Below are 18,109 nucleotides of genomic sequence, written 5' to 3' on the forward strand. Positions count from 1 at the left end.
GCATTAAAAATGAGTCAAAAATGCAGGATAGAGCAAAAATACAGGGAATAGATTAAGTAGTCAGGATGCACATTTATAGGAGTTTGAGAACGAAAAAACACAGCAGATCACAGAGGGGCAATATTTGAAGAGCAAATGTCTCTCCAAGTTTTAGAACTAAAAAATGACAAGAGTCCTCAGAAAAAGCAACACACCAAATCACAAAAAGGATAAATACTCATTCCTTCATCTGATGTGTTGAAACAGCAAAATATAAAAAATAAAAAGAATATCTTAAAATTATTTTGAGCAAAAACAGATTACCCGCAAAGAGATCAATATAAGACCCAAGAATCACATTACCAATAAATAACAGATGACAATGAAATATCTTCAAAGGGACAAAAGAAAATAAGTTTTGATCTAGAATTTAATTAATAAAAATGTCCCTCTAAATGGCAATGATAGCAATGATATAAGAATATTTTCAGTACTATCCAAAATGGAAATTCTCTCAGATATGCAGATGAGACCACACTAATGACAGAAACAGAAGAGGAACTAAAGAGCCTCTTGATGAAGGTGAAAGAATAGAGTAAAAAGCTGGCTTAAAACTCAGCATTCAAAAAAAACCTAACATGGTGACATCTGGTCCCATCACTTCATGGAAATAGATGAAGAAAAAGTGGAAACAGTAACAGATTTTATTTTCTTGGGCTCCAAAATCACTGCCAATGGTGACTGCAGCCACAAAATTAAAAGATTTTTTCTTCTTGGAAGAAAAGCTATGACAGACCTAGGCAGTGTATTAAAAAGCAGAGACATCACTTTGCTGACAAAGGTCCGTATAGTCAAAGTTATGGCTTTTCTGTAGTCATGTACAGATGTGAGAGCTGGACCATAAAGAAGGCTGAGTGCTGAAGAATTGATGCTTTCAAATTGTGGTGCTGGAGAAGATTCTTGAGAGTCCTTTGGACTGCAAGGAGATTAAACCAGTCAATCCTAAAGGAAATCAACCCTGAATATTCATTGGAAGGACTGATGCTGAAGCTGAAGCTCCAATACTTTGGCCACCTGATGCAAAGAGCCAACTCATTGGAAAAAGACCGTGATGCTGGGAAAGATTGAGCACAAGAGTACAAAGGGGCAACAGAGGATGAGAAGGCTGGATGGCATCACTCTCTCAATGGACATGAGTTTGAGCAAACTTGGGAGATAGTGAAGGATAGGGAAGCCTGGAGTACTGCAATTCATGCGGTTACAAGGAGACAGACACAACTTAGCAACTGAACAATAGTCCCTTAGAGAATCATGCTGAAAAATCACTAGTGCATGCTTTTAACAAACAAAGAAATTAACTCAAAGAAAGAATGGGTGGGTTGCAGAAGTAATAAAAAACCAGAAGATGAATAGACATGAGTAACTCCAAATAAATACTAACAGAGGAAAATAAAACTAACATGAATTAAAATGGAAAAAAGAAAAAGAAAACAGTACACAATTGCATGAGAGATGATACAGTGTGACTGAAATGAGAATGCTATATAACTCTGGCACTGTTTGAGAACAAAAGAGATACCATCTAGTTTTTAACTTTGTTAAAACTCTATAGGTAGAGTCTACAGGTGTCACTGGGAAAAATGAAAGACTTAGAACTTCCAAATAAATTCCTGGAAAGAAAACTCAATCACATGAAGTCATTAAAAAAAATTTAATTAAGTCCAACACAATAAAAAAATATACAAGTGGATTTTCATATTAGTTTTTAAAAGTAACACAATCCAATTATATGCTGCCTTACAAGAGATACACTTAACGATCAAGAAAACCAAAAACGAGGAGAAAAACTCAAAACAGCAGGAAGACATTGAACACAACAAGAAAAGCAAAACTATAATATTAACATCAGATAAAGATAAAGCTTTAAAAAAAAAAACAAAAAAACCTTTTTTGGGGTAAGAAAATAATTCCTTAGGTATAAAATGAATTCACCGGGAAAATACAATGACCTTAAGCCTGGATCCATTTAAACTGCATAACATTCAAAATTTAAAATTGAGATAATTAAAAATAGAAATTGGTACTCCATAATGCTAATGGGATATCTGGACATATTTTATCAGACAGCAGATGGTGAAGAAGCTGCCTGCAATACAGGAGACTTGGGTTCAATCCCTGGGTCAGGAAAATCTCCTGAAGAAGGGAATGGCTACCTACTCCAGGATTCTTTCCTGGGAAATCTCATGGACAGAGGAGCCTGCTGGGCTACAGTCCATGGGGTCACAAAGAGCTGGACATGACTAAGTGACTAACATTGAGGTAACAGGTAAAAAACTTGTCTTAAGAATGAAGAAGACTTTAAAAACTCTATAATCAATCTTAAACCAATGAATTTAAGCACTGAACTAAAGCATTTTCTTTTAGTCAGCACTCAAGAAACAGTTTAAAAAAAATACCCAAAACAGACCTGTGAGTCTCAACAAATACTGAAAAATAATAGAAAATCTCATCTCTCTATCCACAAAGAAGTAAACTTAGATATCAATAACAGAAATGTAGCAACTCTTTGGTCTTCCCACACCCATTATATGTTTGGAAACTTGGAAGCAAACTTACAAGTAACTCATAAGTTAAAAAATTTTGTAATGAAAATTACAAAATATTTAGATTCTAAGTGACATGCCAAAATTTGTAAAAAGCAGCTAAATTGGTTATAAAGATAAATTGTGCATATTTAAGAGAAGAAAAAATACTGAAAATTCAAGAGTTGAGTGTGCAAATCAAGAATTTAATGAATGAACTATAGAATAAAAACTGAAAAAGAAAGACTGTAAAGAAGCAGAATGGATATTCATAAATAGAAAAGAACAATTATGACCATCAAGAACAGAAAAAGGATTTTTTCATTAACAATAAAACAGGTATACCTCTAAAGAGAGATAGCTTAAATAAACATTAATAGGAATAAAAGATAGGCACATAATTTGAGGTATAGTATAGATTCAAAGGCAAATATAATGAAAATTAGATTTAAAAAAGTATGTGTGTATGGATGCTCAGTCGTGTTAGACTGATGGCAGGCTCCTCTGTCCATGGAATTTTCCAGGCAAGAATGCTGGAGTGGGTTGCCATTTCCTTCTCAAGGGAATCATCCTGACCCAGGGATTGAACCTGCATCTCTTGCATCTCCTGCCCTGGCTGAGATAGATGTAAAAAGCATACTACTATGATTTTAGCCAATACTTTTGAACACATCCCCGGTGGCTAAGATGGTAAAGAGTCTGCCTACAATGCAGGAGACCCAGGTTCGATCCCTGGGTTGGGAAGATCCTTCGGAGAAGGATGGCAACCCACTCCAGTACTCCTCCCTGGAAAATCCCAGGGACAGAGGAGCCTGGTAGGCTACAGTCCATGGGGTCACAGAGTCGGACAGGACTGAGTGACTTCACTTTCATCACAGACTCTTCAGTTAAAACTTTATGGTTCCCTGGTGGCTCAGACGCTAAAGCATCTGTCTACAATGTGGGAGACCCAGGTTCAATCCCTGGGTCGGGAAGATCTCCTGGAGAAGGAAATGGCAACCCATTCCAGTATTCTTGCCTGGAAAATCCCATGGACGGAGGAGCCTGGTAGGGTACAGTCCATGGGGTCGCAAAGAGTCGGACATGACTTCACTTTCACTTTTGAACAGATAAACTAAAATATTTCAAGTTCACAAATTTTCAAATTATATTAAAAATAGCAAGCCTCAATAAATTTGTGTAAATTCTTATAAAATAAATAAAAAACCCTCCTACTCAAAGTGTACACACATCACATATTACAAACAGCTCTGAAGACTAATTTTACCAATACATCAAGCAACTCTCCCACCACTTATATAGATATATATTCTAGAGAATAAGTAAAGAAAGAAAGCTCTTAAATTTACTTTATGAAATTAATATAACTTATTTCAAAATAAGGACATACAAGGATAATACAAGAGAGAATTTGTGGCCAATCTCACTTATAAACACAAAAATGTACAACAATTTTATCAATTAAAAAAAAAAATCTAAAGGATTCCCAAAAAACTCCTGACATTTGTTAGGAGTGAAGTCAAATGTATGTTTGATTACAGATGTATGTTTGATACAGATGTATGTTTGATTAGCATCTTTATTTTTCTACATATTTAAAGTGTTTCACAGGAAAATAAAATAGACTACAAGGAGAAAGAAATTAGGAAGAAGTTATTTTTTCTCAGCAGGGGAGGCAAAGGCAAAACTTAGAGACAGAAATGCTGAAAATATAGAAAAGGAACCTGCTTAATTCTAATCCATGAGAGGAAGTTGGGGTCATTTACCAAGGGTGACTTTGGGAGGGAGTATTGGGGAAATGGGAAAATTGTAAAACCTTAGAAACATGTTACAGACAATGTGAGAAGTCAAACTTATGCTGTTGGTTACTATCTGGCATGGTTCAAAATATTTAAGAGTATCATAGGGAAAAAAAGAAAGATTCAGAGAGGTACATAGACTTTCATGACAAAATCAAAAAACAAGATCTATTTCAAAGATGTCCATTGAAGCAAAACTATGCTTTATAATTTCAGAACAAAGACAGAGCAGATGAACTTATTGCTAAATTTGTCACCACACAGGATGTTTAATCCCATTTTAATTATCCTAACATACTTATTCTTAATTGGCTTAAGAACAAGCTCATTATATCTGATCTTATCTTATAGCTGACTTATCGTATCAAAGCTGGTACCTCACCTCCCTAATCAGAGGAAGAAAAGATGCAGTTATCTTAGTGTCTAATTCCTGGACACAGGCAAATTTGGCCTTGGAGTACAGAATGAAGCAGGGTAAAGGCTAACAGAGTTTTGCCAAGAGAATGCACTGATCATAGCAAACACCCTCTTCCAACAACACAAGAGAAGACTCTACACATGGACATCACCAGATGGTCAACACCGAAATCAGATTGATTATATTCTTTGCAGCCAAAGATGGAGAAGCTCTATACAGTCAGCAAAAACAAGACCAGGAGCTGACTGTGGCTCAGACCATGAACTCCTTATTGCCAAATTCAGACTTAAACTGAATAAAGTAGGGAAAACCACTAGACCATTCAGGTATGACCTAAATCAAATCCCTTATGATTATACAGTGGAAGTGAGAAATAGATTTAAGGGACTAGACCTGATAGACAGAGTGCCTGATGAGCTATGGACGAAGGTTCATGACATTGTACAGGAGACAGGGATCAAGGCCATCCCCATGGAAAAGTAATGCAAAAAAGCAAAATGGCTGTCTGGGGAGGCCTTACAAATAGCTGTAAAAAGAAGAGAAGTGAAAAGCAAAGGAGAAAAGGAAAGATAGAAGCATCTGAATGCAGAGTTCCAAAGAATAGCAAGAAGAGATAAGAAAGCCTTCCTCAGCAATCAATGCAAAGAAATAGAGGAAAACAACAGAATGGGAAAGACTAGAGATCTCTTCAAGAAAATTAGAGATACCAAGGGTACATTTCATGCAAAGATGGGCTTGATAAAGGACAGAAATCATATGGATCTAACAGAAGCAGAAGATATTAAGAAGAGGTGGCAAGAATACACAGAAGAACTGTACAAAAAAGGGCTTCACGACCCAGATAATCACAATGGTGTGATCACTGACCTAGAGCCAGACATCCTGGAATGTGAAGTCAAGTGGGCCTTAGAAAGCATCACTATGAACAAAGCTAGTGGAAGTGATGGAATTCCAGTTGAGCTATTTCAAATCCTGAAAGATGATGCTGTGAAAGTGCCGCACTCAATGTGCCAGCAAATTTGGAAAACTCAGCAGTGACCACAGGACTGGAACAGGTCAGTTTTCATTCCAATCCCAAAGAATGGCAATGCCAAAGAATGCTCAAACTACCACACAATTGTACTCATCTCACATGCTAGTAAAGTAATGCTCAAAATTCTCCAAGCCAGGCTTCAGCAATACGTGACCCGTGAACTTCCAGATGCTCAAGCTGGTTTTAGAAAAGGCAGAGGAACCAGAGATCAAATTGCCAACATCTGCTGGATTATGGAAAAAGTAAGAGAGTTCCAGAAAACCATTTATGTCTGTTTTATTGACTATGCCAAAGCCTTTGACTGTGTGGATCACAATCAACTGTGGAAAATTCTGAAAGAGATGGGAATACCAGACCACCTGACCTGCCTCTTGAGAAACCTATATGCAGGTCAGGAAGCAACAGTTAGAACTAGACATGGAACAACAGACTGGTTCCAAATCAGGAAAGGAGTTCGTCAAGTCTGTATATTGTCACCCTGCTTATTTAACTTCTATGCAGAGTACATCATGAGAAACGCTGGGCTGGAGGAAGCATAAGCTAGAATCAAGAATGATGCTGGGAGAAATCTCAATAACCTCAGATATGCAGATGACACCACCCTTATGGCAGAAAGTGAAGAGGAACTCAAAAGCCTCTTGATGAAAATGAAAAGTGGAGAGTGAAAAAGTGGGCTTAAAGCTCAACATTCAGAAAACGAAGATCATGGCATCTGGTCCCATCACTTCATGGGAAATAGATGGGGCAACAGTGGAAACAGTGTCAGACTTTATTTTTTGGGCTCCAAAATCACTGCAGATGGTGACTGCAGCCATGAAATTTAAAGACGCTTACTCCTTAGAAGAAAAGTTATGACCCACCTAGACAGCATATTCAAAAGCAGAGACATTACTTTGCCAACAAATGTCCGTCTAGTCAAGGCTATGGTTTTTGCAGTGGTCATGTATGGATGTGAGAGTTGGACTGTGAAGAAAGCTGAGCACTGAAGAATTGATGCTTTTGAACTGTGGTGTTGGAGAAGACTCTTGAGAGTCCCTTGGACTTCAAGGAGATCCAACCAGTCCATTCTGAAGGAGATCAGTCCTGGGTGTTCATTAGAAGGAATGATGCTAAAGCTGAAACTCCAGTACTTTGGCCACCTCATGCAAAGAGTTGACTCATTGGGAAAGACTGATGCTGGGAGGGATTGGGGGCAGGAGGAGAAGGGGACAACAGAGGATGAGATGGCTGGATGGCATCACCGACTCGATGGACGTGAGTTTGAGTGAATTCCGGGAGCTGGTGATGGACAGGGAGGCCTGGCATGCTGGCACTTCATGGGGTTGCAAAGAGTTGGACACGACTGAGCGACTGAACTGAACTGAACTGAACTGAAAGTATAAAGTAGTTGAAGTCCAGAGAAACAGAGAAGGGACAACTGTCAAACTGCCGCACTAAGTGTCTATACTACTAAAGACAACATTAGGAGTCAATAAAATCATGGGAAAGCGTCTGATCGGGGTCAGGGGAATTATTGTAACCAAAGGGAGTTTGAAGAGCATCAATCTGAGTAAAGGCGGCAGACTCTGGAGCTCTTGTTGGCTTAAAACTTCCTATTTTCCAGAAGGGAAATCCCACAGGATTAGCACATAAAATGTCCACAGGAGATACACTCAAGCAGAGGGAAGGAGCCCATCAAAGAGGCAGACCAAAGCCTTATGTTACAAGAACTGCCCAAAGAAATACAGAAAGAGTTCAAAATCAAAGAGTTCTTCATCGTCTCAAAAAAATTACAGAGGAATAGATTCTGAAAGAGCTCAGTGAAGAAAAGCAGGCTTTTGAAGAGTGAAGTCTAAAGAAAAAATAATTATCAGAGGGCAAAATCTAGCCATCTACAACCTAAATCGAGTACCTTTCACAAAATGAAGAGACTGTAAAAGTTCTATCAGGGAGCATTGACTCGATTACAATACAGTACCATGAGGTTAGTGACAAACAGGGATTATGGTAAAAAAAATAGATTTTTAAATGTTAATAATCTTGATGGACTCTTTGCGACCCTATGGACTATACAGTCCATGGAATTCTCCAGGTCAGAATACTGGAGTGGGTAGTCGCTGCCTTCTCCAGGGGATCTTCCCAACCCAGGGATTGAACCCAGGTCTGCCACATTGCAGCCAGATTCTTTACCAGCTTAGCCACCAGGGAAGCCCATTTAAAAAATAACATAACGAAAACATGGAGGTAAGTGGGATTGTAAGTGCAATTATCTCCCCCTCCTTCAAAATATATTAGCCAAAGTTTGAGTAGTTAAAAAAATTATCACTTCTATTTCAGTCTGTCACATTTTAACAGCTTTGGAGAGAACTTTCAGATATGAATACATCTTGTGGCAATGTTTAGCGATTTTGTTTTTGGTTTTACTTTCATTCTTTTTTATTATTCAGGCCAAACTTAATTAAATTTAGTATTTTTAATTAAAATGGTATAATTTGGTTTTTCTAAGATGACCTCTGACTATGGCTACACATTAGGAGATGTCAAATAGTATTTATAAAACAACAGGGAAAGTTATTGTTGATGACAGGATTTCGGGTTACTATTCAATTTTTTTACTTTCCTACATTAATTTATCTTAAAAGTACGTAACGTTTATGAAACCAGCAAAGTTGTAATTCTTCACTACGAAAAGATTAAACCTAATAAAATATACTGGAATGAATCCCAGAAGTTGGGCTCACTGAGGACATTTATTAAAATCCCCTCAGAGACATCCATTAGAAGCTTGAATTTGTTTAGCAAGCACTTTTTAAACTCCTACTGTGTGACTAGGAAGGAAGAAGCATAATTATAAATGGTATAGGTCAACGACCTCTAATTCAAGGAACTTACATTTTAGTTATGGAAATACACAAGAAATTAATACCAAAAAAGTGGTAAGAAAGATTATCATTAGTAATTTTTTGTAAATTCCATAATCCATCTCTCAGAAAACTCCATAGGTGAGGTTTTATATGTGTTTTATCCTTTGCTAAGATAAGGATATGTATGGGCTTCCCTGGTGGCTTAGTTGGTAAAAAATCTGCCTGCAAAGCAGGAGACCTGGATTTGATCTGTGGGCCTGGAAGATCCCCTGGAGAAGGAAATGGAAACCCTCTCCAGTATTATTACCTGGGAAATCCCATGGACAGAGGAGCCTGGAGGGCTACAGTCCATGGGGTCACAAGAGTCGAACATGACTTAGTGACTAAACCACCACCAAGATAATGATAAAGGACATTAAAACAACTGATTAGGCAAAAAAACCCCATATACTTCAAACTCCATTTTCAGTCAGAACCTACCTTACATCTCACTGATGTGGTTTTTCCACCTAGTTGTTTGGTAGTCTAATACCATACTGATTTTCAAGCCCTGAGATAATAAAAAGGGGCCTTGTAGATACTGTTAGTTTGTTTTTGTGCATGTCAGATTAGAATTTTCTACCATGCATGATTCAGAAATGGGAGAGGGACCAGCAAGGTTTCGGTTGTTTTTTAATATAACATCATCGGAGTTTTTTAATAATAACATCATCGGATCTTTAGATCCATTTTCTTTTTCAACTGCACTCACTCAGAGTAACCCACGTCACCATATCAGCCAGAGAGCTACTCGGAGAAATAGCCTTATAATTTTTATACAAAACCCTGGCAAAGAACAAATAAGATAAAACAGAAAAGAAAAAAAAAAAAAAACTATGTGAAAAGTAATGGGTTCCCAAGCTGAGTGCTATCAATATTTCTCATAAGAATTTCAAGATCACTATCAGAACTGGAACAGCTGAGGGATACGGAAGCTTTATTATTATTACTACTATAATACTGTCAATGCTGCTGCCATTACCACCGCCACCACCACTGTGTGCTCCTAACCCTCCCCAGAAAGCTGGCCTGTGAAGGAACTGGAGGACGGCTGTACTGGGGTCTGTCCTTTACTGCAGGGTCCTCGGGGAAACACTGGGATTCACCGTGTCCTGGGCTACATATATTTAGATTCCAAGATCCTGTTGAAACCTATTACCTTGGACAGGGTGCCTATTCCACTACTGGACAAATTAAGTAATTGCCAAAGACCAACAGGAAGCATTCAGGGACAACTAGGAGTATTTTATGTCCTGTAAGGATAAACTGACAATGAGGATCAAACTCTAGACTTAACAGTCTGAAGTCTAATTTGGACTGGATTTAATTTCAGAATTATCAGCTGAAGGTAGAATAGACTTACAGCATTTATTTTCATTCAGAATGATTTCAACAGGCTAGGACTATGTAGTTATCTCTCCATAGAGAAGACAAAGAGAGTTAAAGCTACATTTCTAAAATTGTGTGAATTAGATGTCTCACTGGTGGGAGAGGCAGATGACTGTATCTGGCTGGCTAAGGAGTGTTGGGTGGGCTCATCTGGTTTTGCATTCACCCTGTGTCGGTTCAACAAAGAAAGACCTTCCCGAAGAAGCACAGGGTCATTCTTATTCAACTACAAGTAACTACCCTACTATGCAGAAAACTACAGGATGCCTCACTCATCAAGACAAATATACTTGCCATCCTGTTACTTATAAATAACTCGCTGAAAACGTATTCAACACCTACTAAATGAGACAGACATAATGGGTGCGGAAAGTACTACCAAGATAGATGGGAAAGTCACTGCTTCTAAGGAAGTAACAACTTCATGGCAAAGAGTGGGAAGCAAAATGTACATATATATATGACATATATATATATATATTACTTATATATATACATATATATATAAGTAATAAAACCATACTGATTCTAAAATGTTGCACAGCACACAGAATCTTTTACTCTGTAAGATCCCTAAGGTCACGGAACATCAGAAACATCACTTCCTACAAGAGACGTGGGATACTATCTGGAGATGGTTACATTTAAGGCCGTTTTACTTTCTTTTGACATGTTTTCACTTATCATTCTATAGTGCTGGGCATACACGGGAGGCTTAATCAGTACTACCGACTTCACCTGCACAAAAGAAGCCACTGTATTCAGCTGGCTGCTGGGTTAGTCAGTCAGTCACAGTTCCTTCCTAGTAATAAACTTCAGGTAACTTTTGACAGATTTTTACATTAATTGATTTATTTTAAATCCCACCTTCTTCCTCTGTCTGATTTTACGGGATCAGCCAGAAAATCTGTTAGTTGCTAACTCTCCTTGTGTATGTAACTAGGGTTCCTACATTTTAACGCCCATGGCAGGCTCATCACATCATGGATGCTATGCTGCTCTTCATTGGTGCCCACAGGTCTAGGCAGACTAGACATTCAGAACATATCCCCAAATAACAGTTTAGATTTTGGGAGCCAGCCAGTCCCAGCTTAGATCTTTAGCCATGTCATTTATGGACAACCTCCTTCACCCTCTGGCCCTCAGTTTATTCGGGTGCAAAATAAAAATCATTTTATTGTATATAATTGAAGTAAATGAGACAACATGGCAAAGTATCTAGTCGTTGTTTAGTAGCTAAGTCATGTCCAACTCTTCTGTGGCCCCATGGAATGTAGCCTCCCAGGCCCCTCTGTTCATGGGATTTTTCCAGGCAAGGATACTGGAGTGGGTTGCCATTTCCTTCTCCAGAGCATCTTCCCCACACAGGGATCGAACCCGGGTCTCCTGCATTGGCAGGCGAATTCTCTAACACTGAGCCACCAGGGAAGCCCCACAGAACCTAGACCACTGCATTAAATACAGGGAGTGGGTAAGATTTTACCCTTCCATTCCTTCCTTAAAGTAGCTTCATTATTTCTAGTACTCTGTAGTCTAATAAAAAGCAGGTTAAAAAGAACTTAGTGGTCTCTCTCCTTTATCACCTTTTAAATTTGCTAGCAAATGAGCCAAAATACCTTTACTGCTTTTTGTTAACGCGTAAGACGTTTAGTGGCATGCAGGATTCCTAGGTTATGACAATTAAAACAAAAGATCCTGACTGAAGACCCGAACATCTGACAGGATCCTGAAAAGAGTACAAGCCTTGCTTACCTCCCAGCCCTGAAGGCAGCTAAGTAAAGGAATGAAGAGGTCCCCGTGCCTTGAATTTTCTTAAACTCATGATATAGTGTTGACTTTCCTGAGGTTGGTAGCACACAGATTTAACAGATGGTCACTGACTTTTTAATTACTTAAGGTATCATAACGATGTTTTGGGGGGCTTTTCTTTTTAGTATATTCTTTACATATCACTCTCCCATTACACTTTTCAACTTCAGAAGCTACTTAAAATACTTTAGAAAACTCAAAAATTAGGGGGAAAATGTCAATATATATTCGGAGAAGGCAATGGCAACCCACTCAATATATATGTAGGTATGGCTATACACTAACTTACACATTTGGGGCCAGACAATAACTATAAAATGATTTAGCCTTGGAAACAATGAAAAAGATAATTATGCTATATTTAAAAAACTTAAAGCAAAAATAAATTCTGTTTTCCCAAAGATCTCTGATATAAGGCTATCTAAACCCTATTATAAAGACTTTACTGAAAATATGCTCCAGAATTTAACAAAATCTTGGTATACAGTTGGCAATCAATAACCCTTTACTCGATCAATAAATACATGGGTTAAAATCTTGCTTGAATTTTACAAACAGATAAACTCTGCAAATAAGAATTACCCTAAGTTGCCAAGAAAGTAAGTGGCAGAACCAGTAATAAAGTTCAGGTCAATAAATTTGTACTTTCTACCAACCATTTTACAAAATGTTACAATGATCATTACCCTTACTCAGAGATAAAATAACTGAGAGAAATGAAGCCATTAGGTCCAGGCATCCAGTAAGGCAGGTTTGGTCTAGAATGTTAATGTTCCACCTAGGATATATTTATTTTCCTCTTTTTCAATTTTCATATTCCTTTTCCCCCTAATGCTGCTATTGATTTCCTGATGAAAAGTTATCAGGAAGGAAGTCTTCAGAAGAAAACCTGGGGCTGACTTGCAGAACCCAATATCTGGGTCTCCCACACTTCTCAGCAATTGTACACTGTTTTTCAGACACGCACTATTGAATATTTCAAGGAGCATAAGATGAAAAGCAAGGCAGAGTAGTTTTACTGCAGCATATCCCGACAGTGTACTCTTTAGTTCAGTGAACGCTTTATAAAAGTTGCATTTCCCCCCTCCCCCCAGGACAGTGTATTCCAATAAAGTGAAACCAAGTAGCAGGAACAAAACACGGCACATTGGACTGAATCATGACTTGGCAGATAATTACTTGAATGCGTATATCATTTTAAATCCCTTATCGTTAGCCTCTGCTCCGTCCAGCGATATCATTCACAAATTTAGCAACATGCTTAAAATCATTCCACTGTAATATGTTGCCTTATTTAGCACCTTCTTTGGTTTAGATAAATTGGGAAGATTTAAAATTTTCCTTGTTTAACTATTAGAAGAAAGTTCCTATTATTTCATCAAACAAGATTTAAATCTCTAAAATGAGAAATGTTATAGTCAATCGAACACTCACCTAAACCAGACTTTTTTAATCGCTTTAAGTGCTGACTTGTTTGTTTTCCAGTGGGAGATTTTTGCCCATGTTTCATTTCTTTATCTGAACTGTCTGCTTCACCATTTTTAGATTCAGATCCTAAAAGAGGAAATAGTTATTATGTCATTATGTTCCTCTTGCTGTCCTTGAAAAGAAAAATCTCAAATTGTTTTACCAACCATAGATACAATCTCCTTTTCTAAGAGTTAATACACTGCCTTTGGCCACAATCTGATTCCTCTACTGGATATAAAGAGAAAAGTCCAATAAATCAATCAAACAGAACAAAAAGCAAGAACAGATGGCCTAATAGTGGAGTCAAAAACACATTCACTGATCTGATAGCTTTTAAAAGAAACACTCAGATCTTTTGTGAAAATATATGAATACACTTCAACAATACTCTGCCACTTGGAGACGATGCAAGGCCAAGAGAGAAAGATGAAGGATGAAGAGGGAGAGATCATGCCTTTATGAATGACTTTACGTTGAAGCAGGAAGAGAAAACGCAAACATCAATCTGTAATAAATAGAATGGTCCATAGCCGAAAAAGTGACAGAAGGTAAATTAAAAGAAAAGGTCAGGGCTGCACTGAGGTGAGAAGAATGCTGCCAGAACACAAAAACTAATAAACGATTCCTAGACTTTGCAGCAGAGGATGGCAAAACAAATTCACACCCACAGAACGGCTTTTGATGGCATTACACATCAGCATGTGGTCCAGCATTCGAGTTCAGCATTCACACAAAAGCCAAAGCAAGAGAAACCCAGCTAGCAGTACCGCACGTTTCCTTACATCTACTGACATTAGCAAACGAAGTCCTGTGATGATGAGCAAGACGTGCTTTTGCTTTTTTTTAAGCACAAAATGCCCGGTTAGGTTTGAATCATGGAAAGAGTTAAAGGCATTAAAAAAAAAAAAATTAAATGAAACCTCAAGTGGAAATAGTATTCAGTTTCAGAGAAAATTCATGACATCTCTCTCTCAGGGAGGAACTCTCCTCCAGGGAGTAACTGGCCAAGCATAGAATATTTTAGCTCTTTACCTGAAGGCGAATCCGACTGCTCATCAGACACCTTTAATGGTGTCAGAACCACACGAGGGACAGTCTTGTTTACCATCATTGAGACTCCATTTCTTCTCTTCTGCTGCTGCCTCAAAGCCTACAAAAACATCATAACAAAATAGAACAGAAACATATAGTCAAAATGATTTCTCATAACTGAATTAAATGATCCACTTGTCTGTCATTAGATAGAACCTCTCAGACTTAAATTCCACAGAGTCACTCATTTGTCAAGACTCTTCAGCGTCAGCTTCCTGTCATTTTTCCCTCAAAAGCATAAAATTGGGCTTTGGCAGAGGGTAGAAACCTGAGACCACTTTCGGGAGAATTCTGAAAACCAAACAGCATGTGGAGGTTTGTGGTACCCGAGCGGTGGCTTGAGAGCCCATGGAATTGGAAACCATGACTCCCAAAGAAAAGAAATGTAAAATAAATGTTTCGCAACCAGGATAAAAATATATGTGTCTGCACTTCTCTTGCAGGTGCGTCCTCTCCAGTGGGCTGCTCAGTCAATCAAGTTAACACCGAGTGTCATCAGTATGTACAGCAGGTAAAGACTACAGTATTGATGCACTCACTCAGCCGTGGGGAGCGCTGCACAAAATCACTGAACATGGCAGGAATCATTTATTTCTGTGAAGGGAATCAGTCCTAATCTTGGAAACCTTGCAGCACTTGGCTCCTGTCTGCTTGACTTTGGGCATTAACCTTCAGAACACGAACATGATGGCGTTCTGGCAAATCCAGTGGCGGGGGGGTGAGGGGAGATTGATACGAGAATAAATTGCTCCAAATGGGAGTGCTTTGTGTTTCATAAATGAATCAGCCCTGGTGATGATAATGTAATAAAAAGACATTGAAAAGTTTTGAAATACAGCTTATCTAGCTGATCGTTTTATGCAGAAAATTACCCGTAATAAAAAGGGGCTTAAGCATACACAATTGAAGAGACATTAAATTCACAGTTCCAGGAATGCTAAAACTCCTCAAAAGGGTAAAAGGCTGACCACAGACAGTCTCCAACCTTTTTATTCCTGGTTTCTGTGTAATTTCTACCAATTTTATAACATCTCAGTTACTTGATTAATGTTCTTTGACCAATAATTGTCACCGTCTCCTGAAATGCTGTATTGACACTATAGCCCCCTGCTGACAGAAACAACACTATTTTATGTGTAAAGTGTTTTACCTGAATATCCAACTTGTTGACCGTAAAATTTAGAAATCAAATAATTACAGGTGTGTAAAACTAAATATCACTTAAATGAGATGAGATGAGAGTTAAAACCAGATGGGGAAGTGAATAGCTTAGGAAATCTCTTATAAATGATACTGTTGCTAATAATAATAGGGGACATTTTCTCTTCAATTCTTACATTTAAATGAGTTTATAAAGTACCAGCCACTTGGGAAGGGGGATGCGGGGGGGACAGGAGATACAAAGATGATAAAGATGCCATCCTCCTCATGATTTCATGTGCTATATAAAATATTTACAACATTTACTCTTTCATTAAGGTGTCTACACAATTGCATACATTTCTCTAGCCCTGCAATAAGAACTCCAAGCACTTTATAGACATTAACCTACAATCCAACATAAAACAATATAAGGCAAGGCAGTACCTTAAGTTACAATTAAGCCCACCTTTGCCCACTATATAAGATAAGACTTCCCAAAACAATTAAAACCTATATAAAGAGTGATCATTTTTTAGGAGTCTACATAGATTTCAAATTCTTCCTTTGGCAATCCTAATAGGTATTTTTAAAATATTCATTTAATGGCACGGTGGGGTGGTGTATTTTGGAAAATTTTGAAGTGATGATGAAAAGAAAAAAGAGATGATACAATCAGAGGCTTAGAAGCCAGAAGCACAAAGTCAAAGGTGACACGTCTTTTTATAATGTTTGTGGTAAATAATTATTAAAATAACAAAAACGCTGTCCTCAAGTCTTACAGCTAAAACTCTATTATAGAAAAATTAGCAGTTGGACAGAAATAAACCAAGATATCAGTAATATGAAAAGAAAAACCCATGGCTATTTTGAATTTTAAATAGTCAAGCTGGAGCCAAGGTAGATATAAGGAATGTTAGTCAATATCAAGCCCATTTCAATGGTCTCAATGATTTTTTCTGAATATATATTTCCTACTCAGAAGTTTGAATATTATTCCTTGGTACAGCGTGTTCTAAAATACTGAAATGCAACACTACGTGCTTGTAGGTGATGAAAGCTTTGTCGACTTTCTTTCTTTTTTTGCTTGTACTGTGTGGCTATGCAGAATCTTCTTGTTCGCTGTCTACCAGGGGTACAACCCACACCCCATGCAGTAGAAGCATGGAGTCCTAACCACTGCATGTCAGGGAAGTCCCAATATGCCTACCATGGAAGTGACTTTTGCTCTTTAGTTCTTCTATGTCTTTGCTAGTCTTGTTAGTAAGTGATGATGGGAAAACTGGACAGCTGCATTTAAAAAATGAAATTAGAACACTCCCTAATAGCATACACAAAAATAAACTCAAATGGATTAAAGACCTAAACCTAAGGTCAGATACTATAAAACTGAGGAAAATATAGGAAGAACTGTCTCACAAAAATTGCAGCAAGATCTTTTTTGACCTACCTCCTAGATTAATGAAAATAAAAACAAAAATAAACAAATGGGACCTAATTAAACTTAAAAGCTTTTGTGCACCAAAGGAAACCATAGAAAAAATGAAACGACAACCCTCAGGATGGGAGAAAATATTTGCAAACGAAGTAACTGACAAAAGATTAATCTCCAAAATACAGAAACAGCTTATGTAGTTCAATATCAAAAAACCAAACAACCCAATGAAAAAAATGGGCTGAAGTCCTAAATAGACATTTTTCCAGAGAAGACATTCAGATGGCCAATAGGTGTATGAACAGTTGTTCCACATCACTAATTATTAGAGAAATGCAAATCAAAACTACAGTGAGGTATTATCTCACATCAGTTAGAATAGCCATCATCAAAAAATCAACAAACAGTAAATGCTGGAGAGGATGTGAAGAAAAGAGAACTCTTTCACACTGTTGGTGGGAATATAAGGTGGTACAGCCACTGCAGAGAACAGTATGGAGGTTCCTCAAAAATCTAAAAATAGAACTACAGTAGGATCCAAAGATCCCACTCCTGGGTATATCCCTGACGAAAACCATAATTCGAAAGATACATGCACCCTAATGTCCACTGCAGCACTGTTTACAATAGCCAGGACGTGCAAGCAGCAAATGTCAACCAGCAGAGGAATGGATAAAGAAGGTGTGGTACACACATACAATGGAATATTGTGTGCATGCTCAGTCACTTAATCATGTTTGACTCTTTGCAACCCCATAGACTATAGCCCGTCAGGCTCCTCTGTCCATGAAGTTTTCCAGGCAAGAATACTGGAGGGGGTTGCCATTTCCCACTCGAGGGGATTTTCCCAACCCAGAGATGGAACCCACGTCTCCTGCATTAGCAGACAGATTCTTTACTACCTGGGAAGCCCAAAATGGACTATTACCCAGTCATAAAAGTGAACAAAATAGTGCCATTTGCAGAGACATGGATAAACCTGGAGTCTGTCATATAAAGTCAGAAAGAGAAAACAAACAAACATTGTATGATACAGTTTATCTGTGGAATCTAGGGAAAATGACACAGATGAACTTATTTG

The 18,109-nt window shown here is 37.9% G+C and overlaps 1 protein-coding gene across 4 annotated transcripts in view; it reads right to left on the reverse strand.

The window, feature by feature from the left end:
* The window catches only part of ASXL3 (ASXL transcriptional regulator 3), a 192,274-nt gene that overhangs the window by 72,516 nt on the left and 101,649 nt on the right, over positions 1–18,109 (reverse strand). For all 4 annotated transcript variants that reach the window (XM_061399647.1, XM_061399648.1, XM_061399650.1 and 1 more), the window contains exons 6-7: positions 14,394–14,511; positions 13,326–13,445 (exon numbers count right to left, since the gene is read on the reverse strand). In XM_061399647.1, coding sequence (XP_061255631.1) covers positions 13,326–13,445; positions 14,394–14,511 — 238 coding nt within the window. The remainder of the gene's footprint in view (positions 1–13,325; positions 13,446–14,393; positions 14,512–18,109) is intronic.

This window comes from Bos javanicus, chromosome 24 (genome assembly GCF_032452875.1).
Source record: "Bos javanicus breed banteng chromosome 24, ARS-OSU_banteng_1.0, whole genome shotgun sequence".
NCBI classification, from domain to species: Eukaryota; Metazoa; Chordata; class Mammalia; order Artiodactyla; family Bovidae; genus Bos; species Bos javanicus.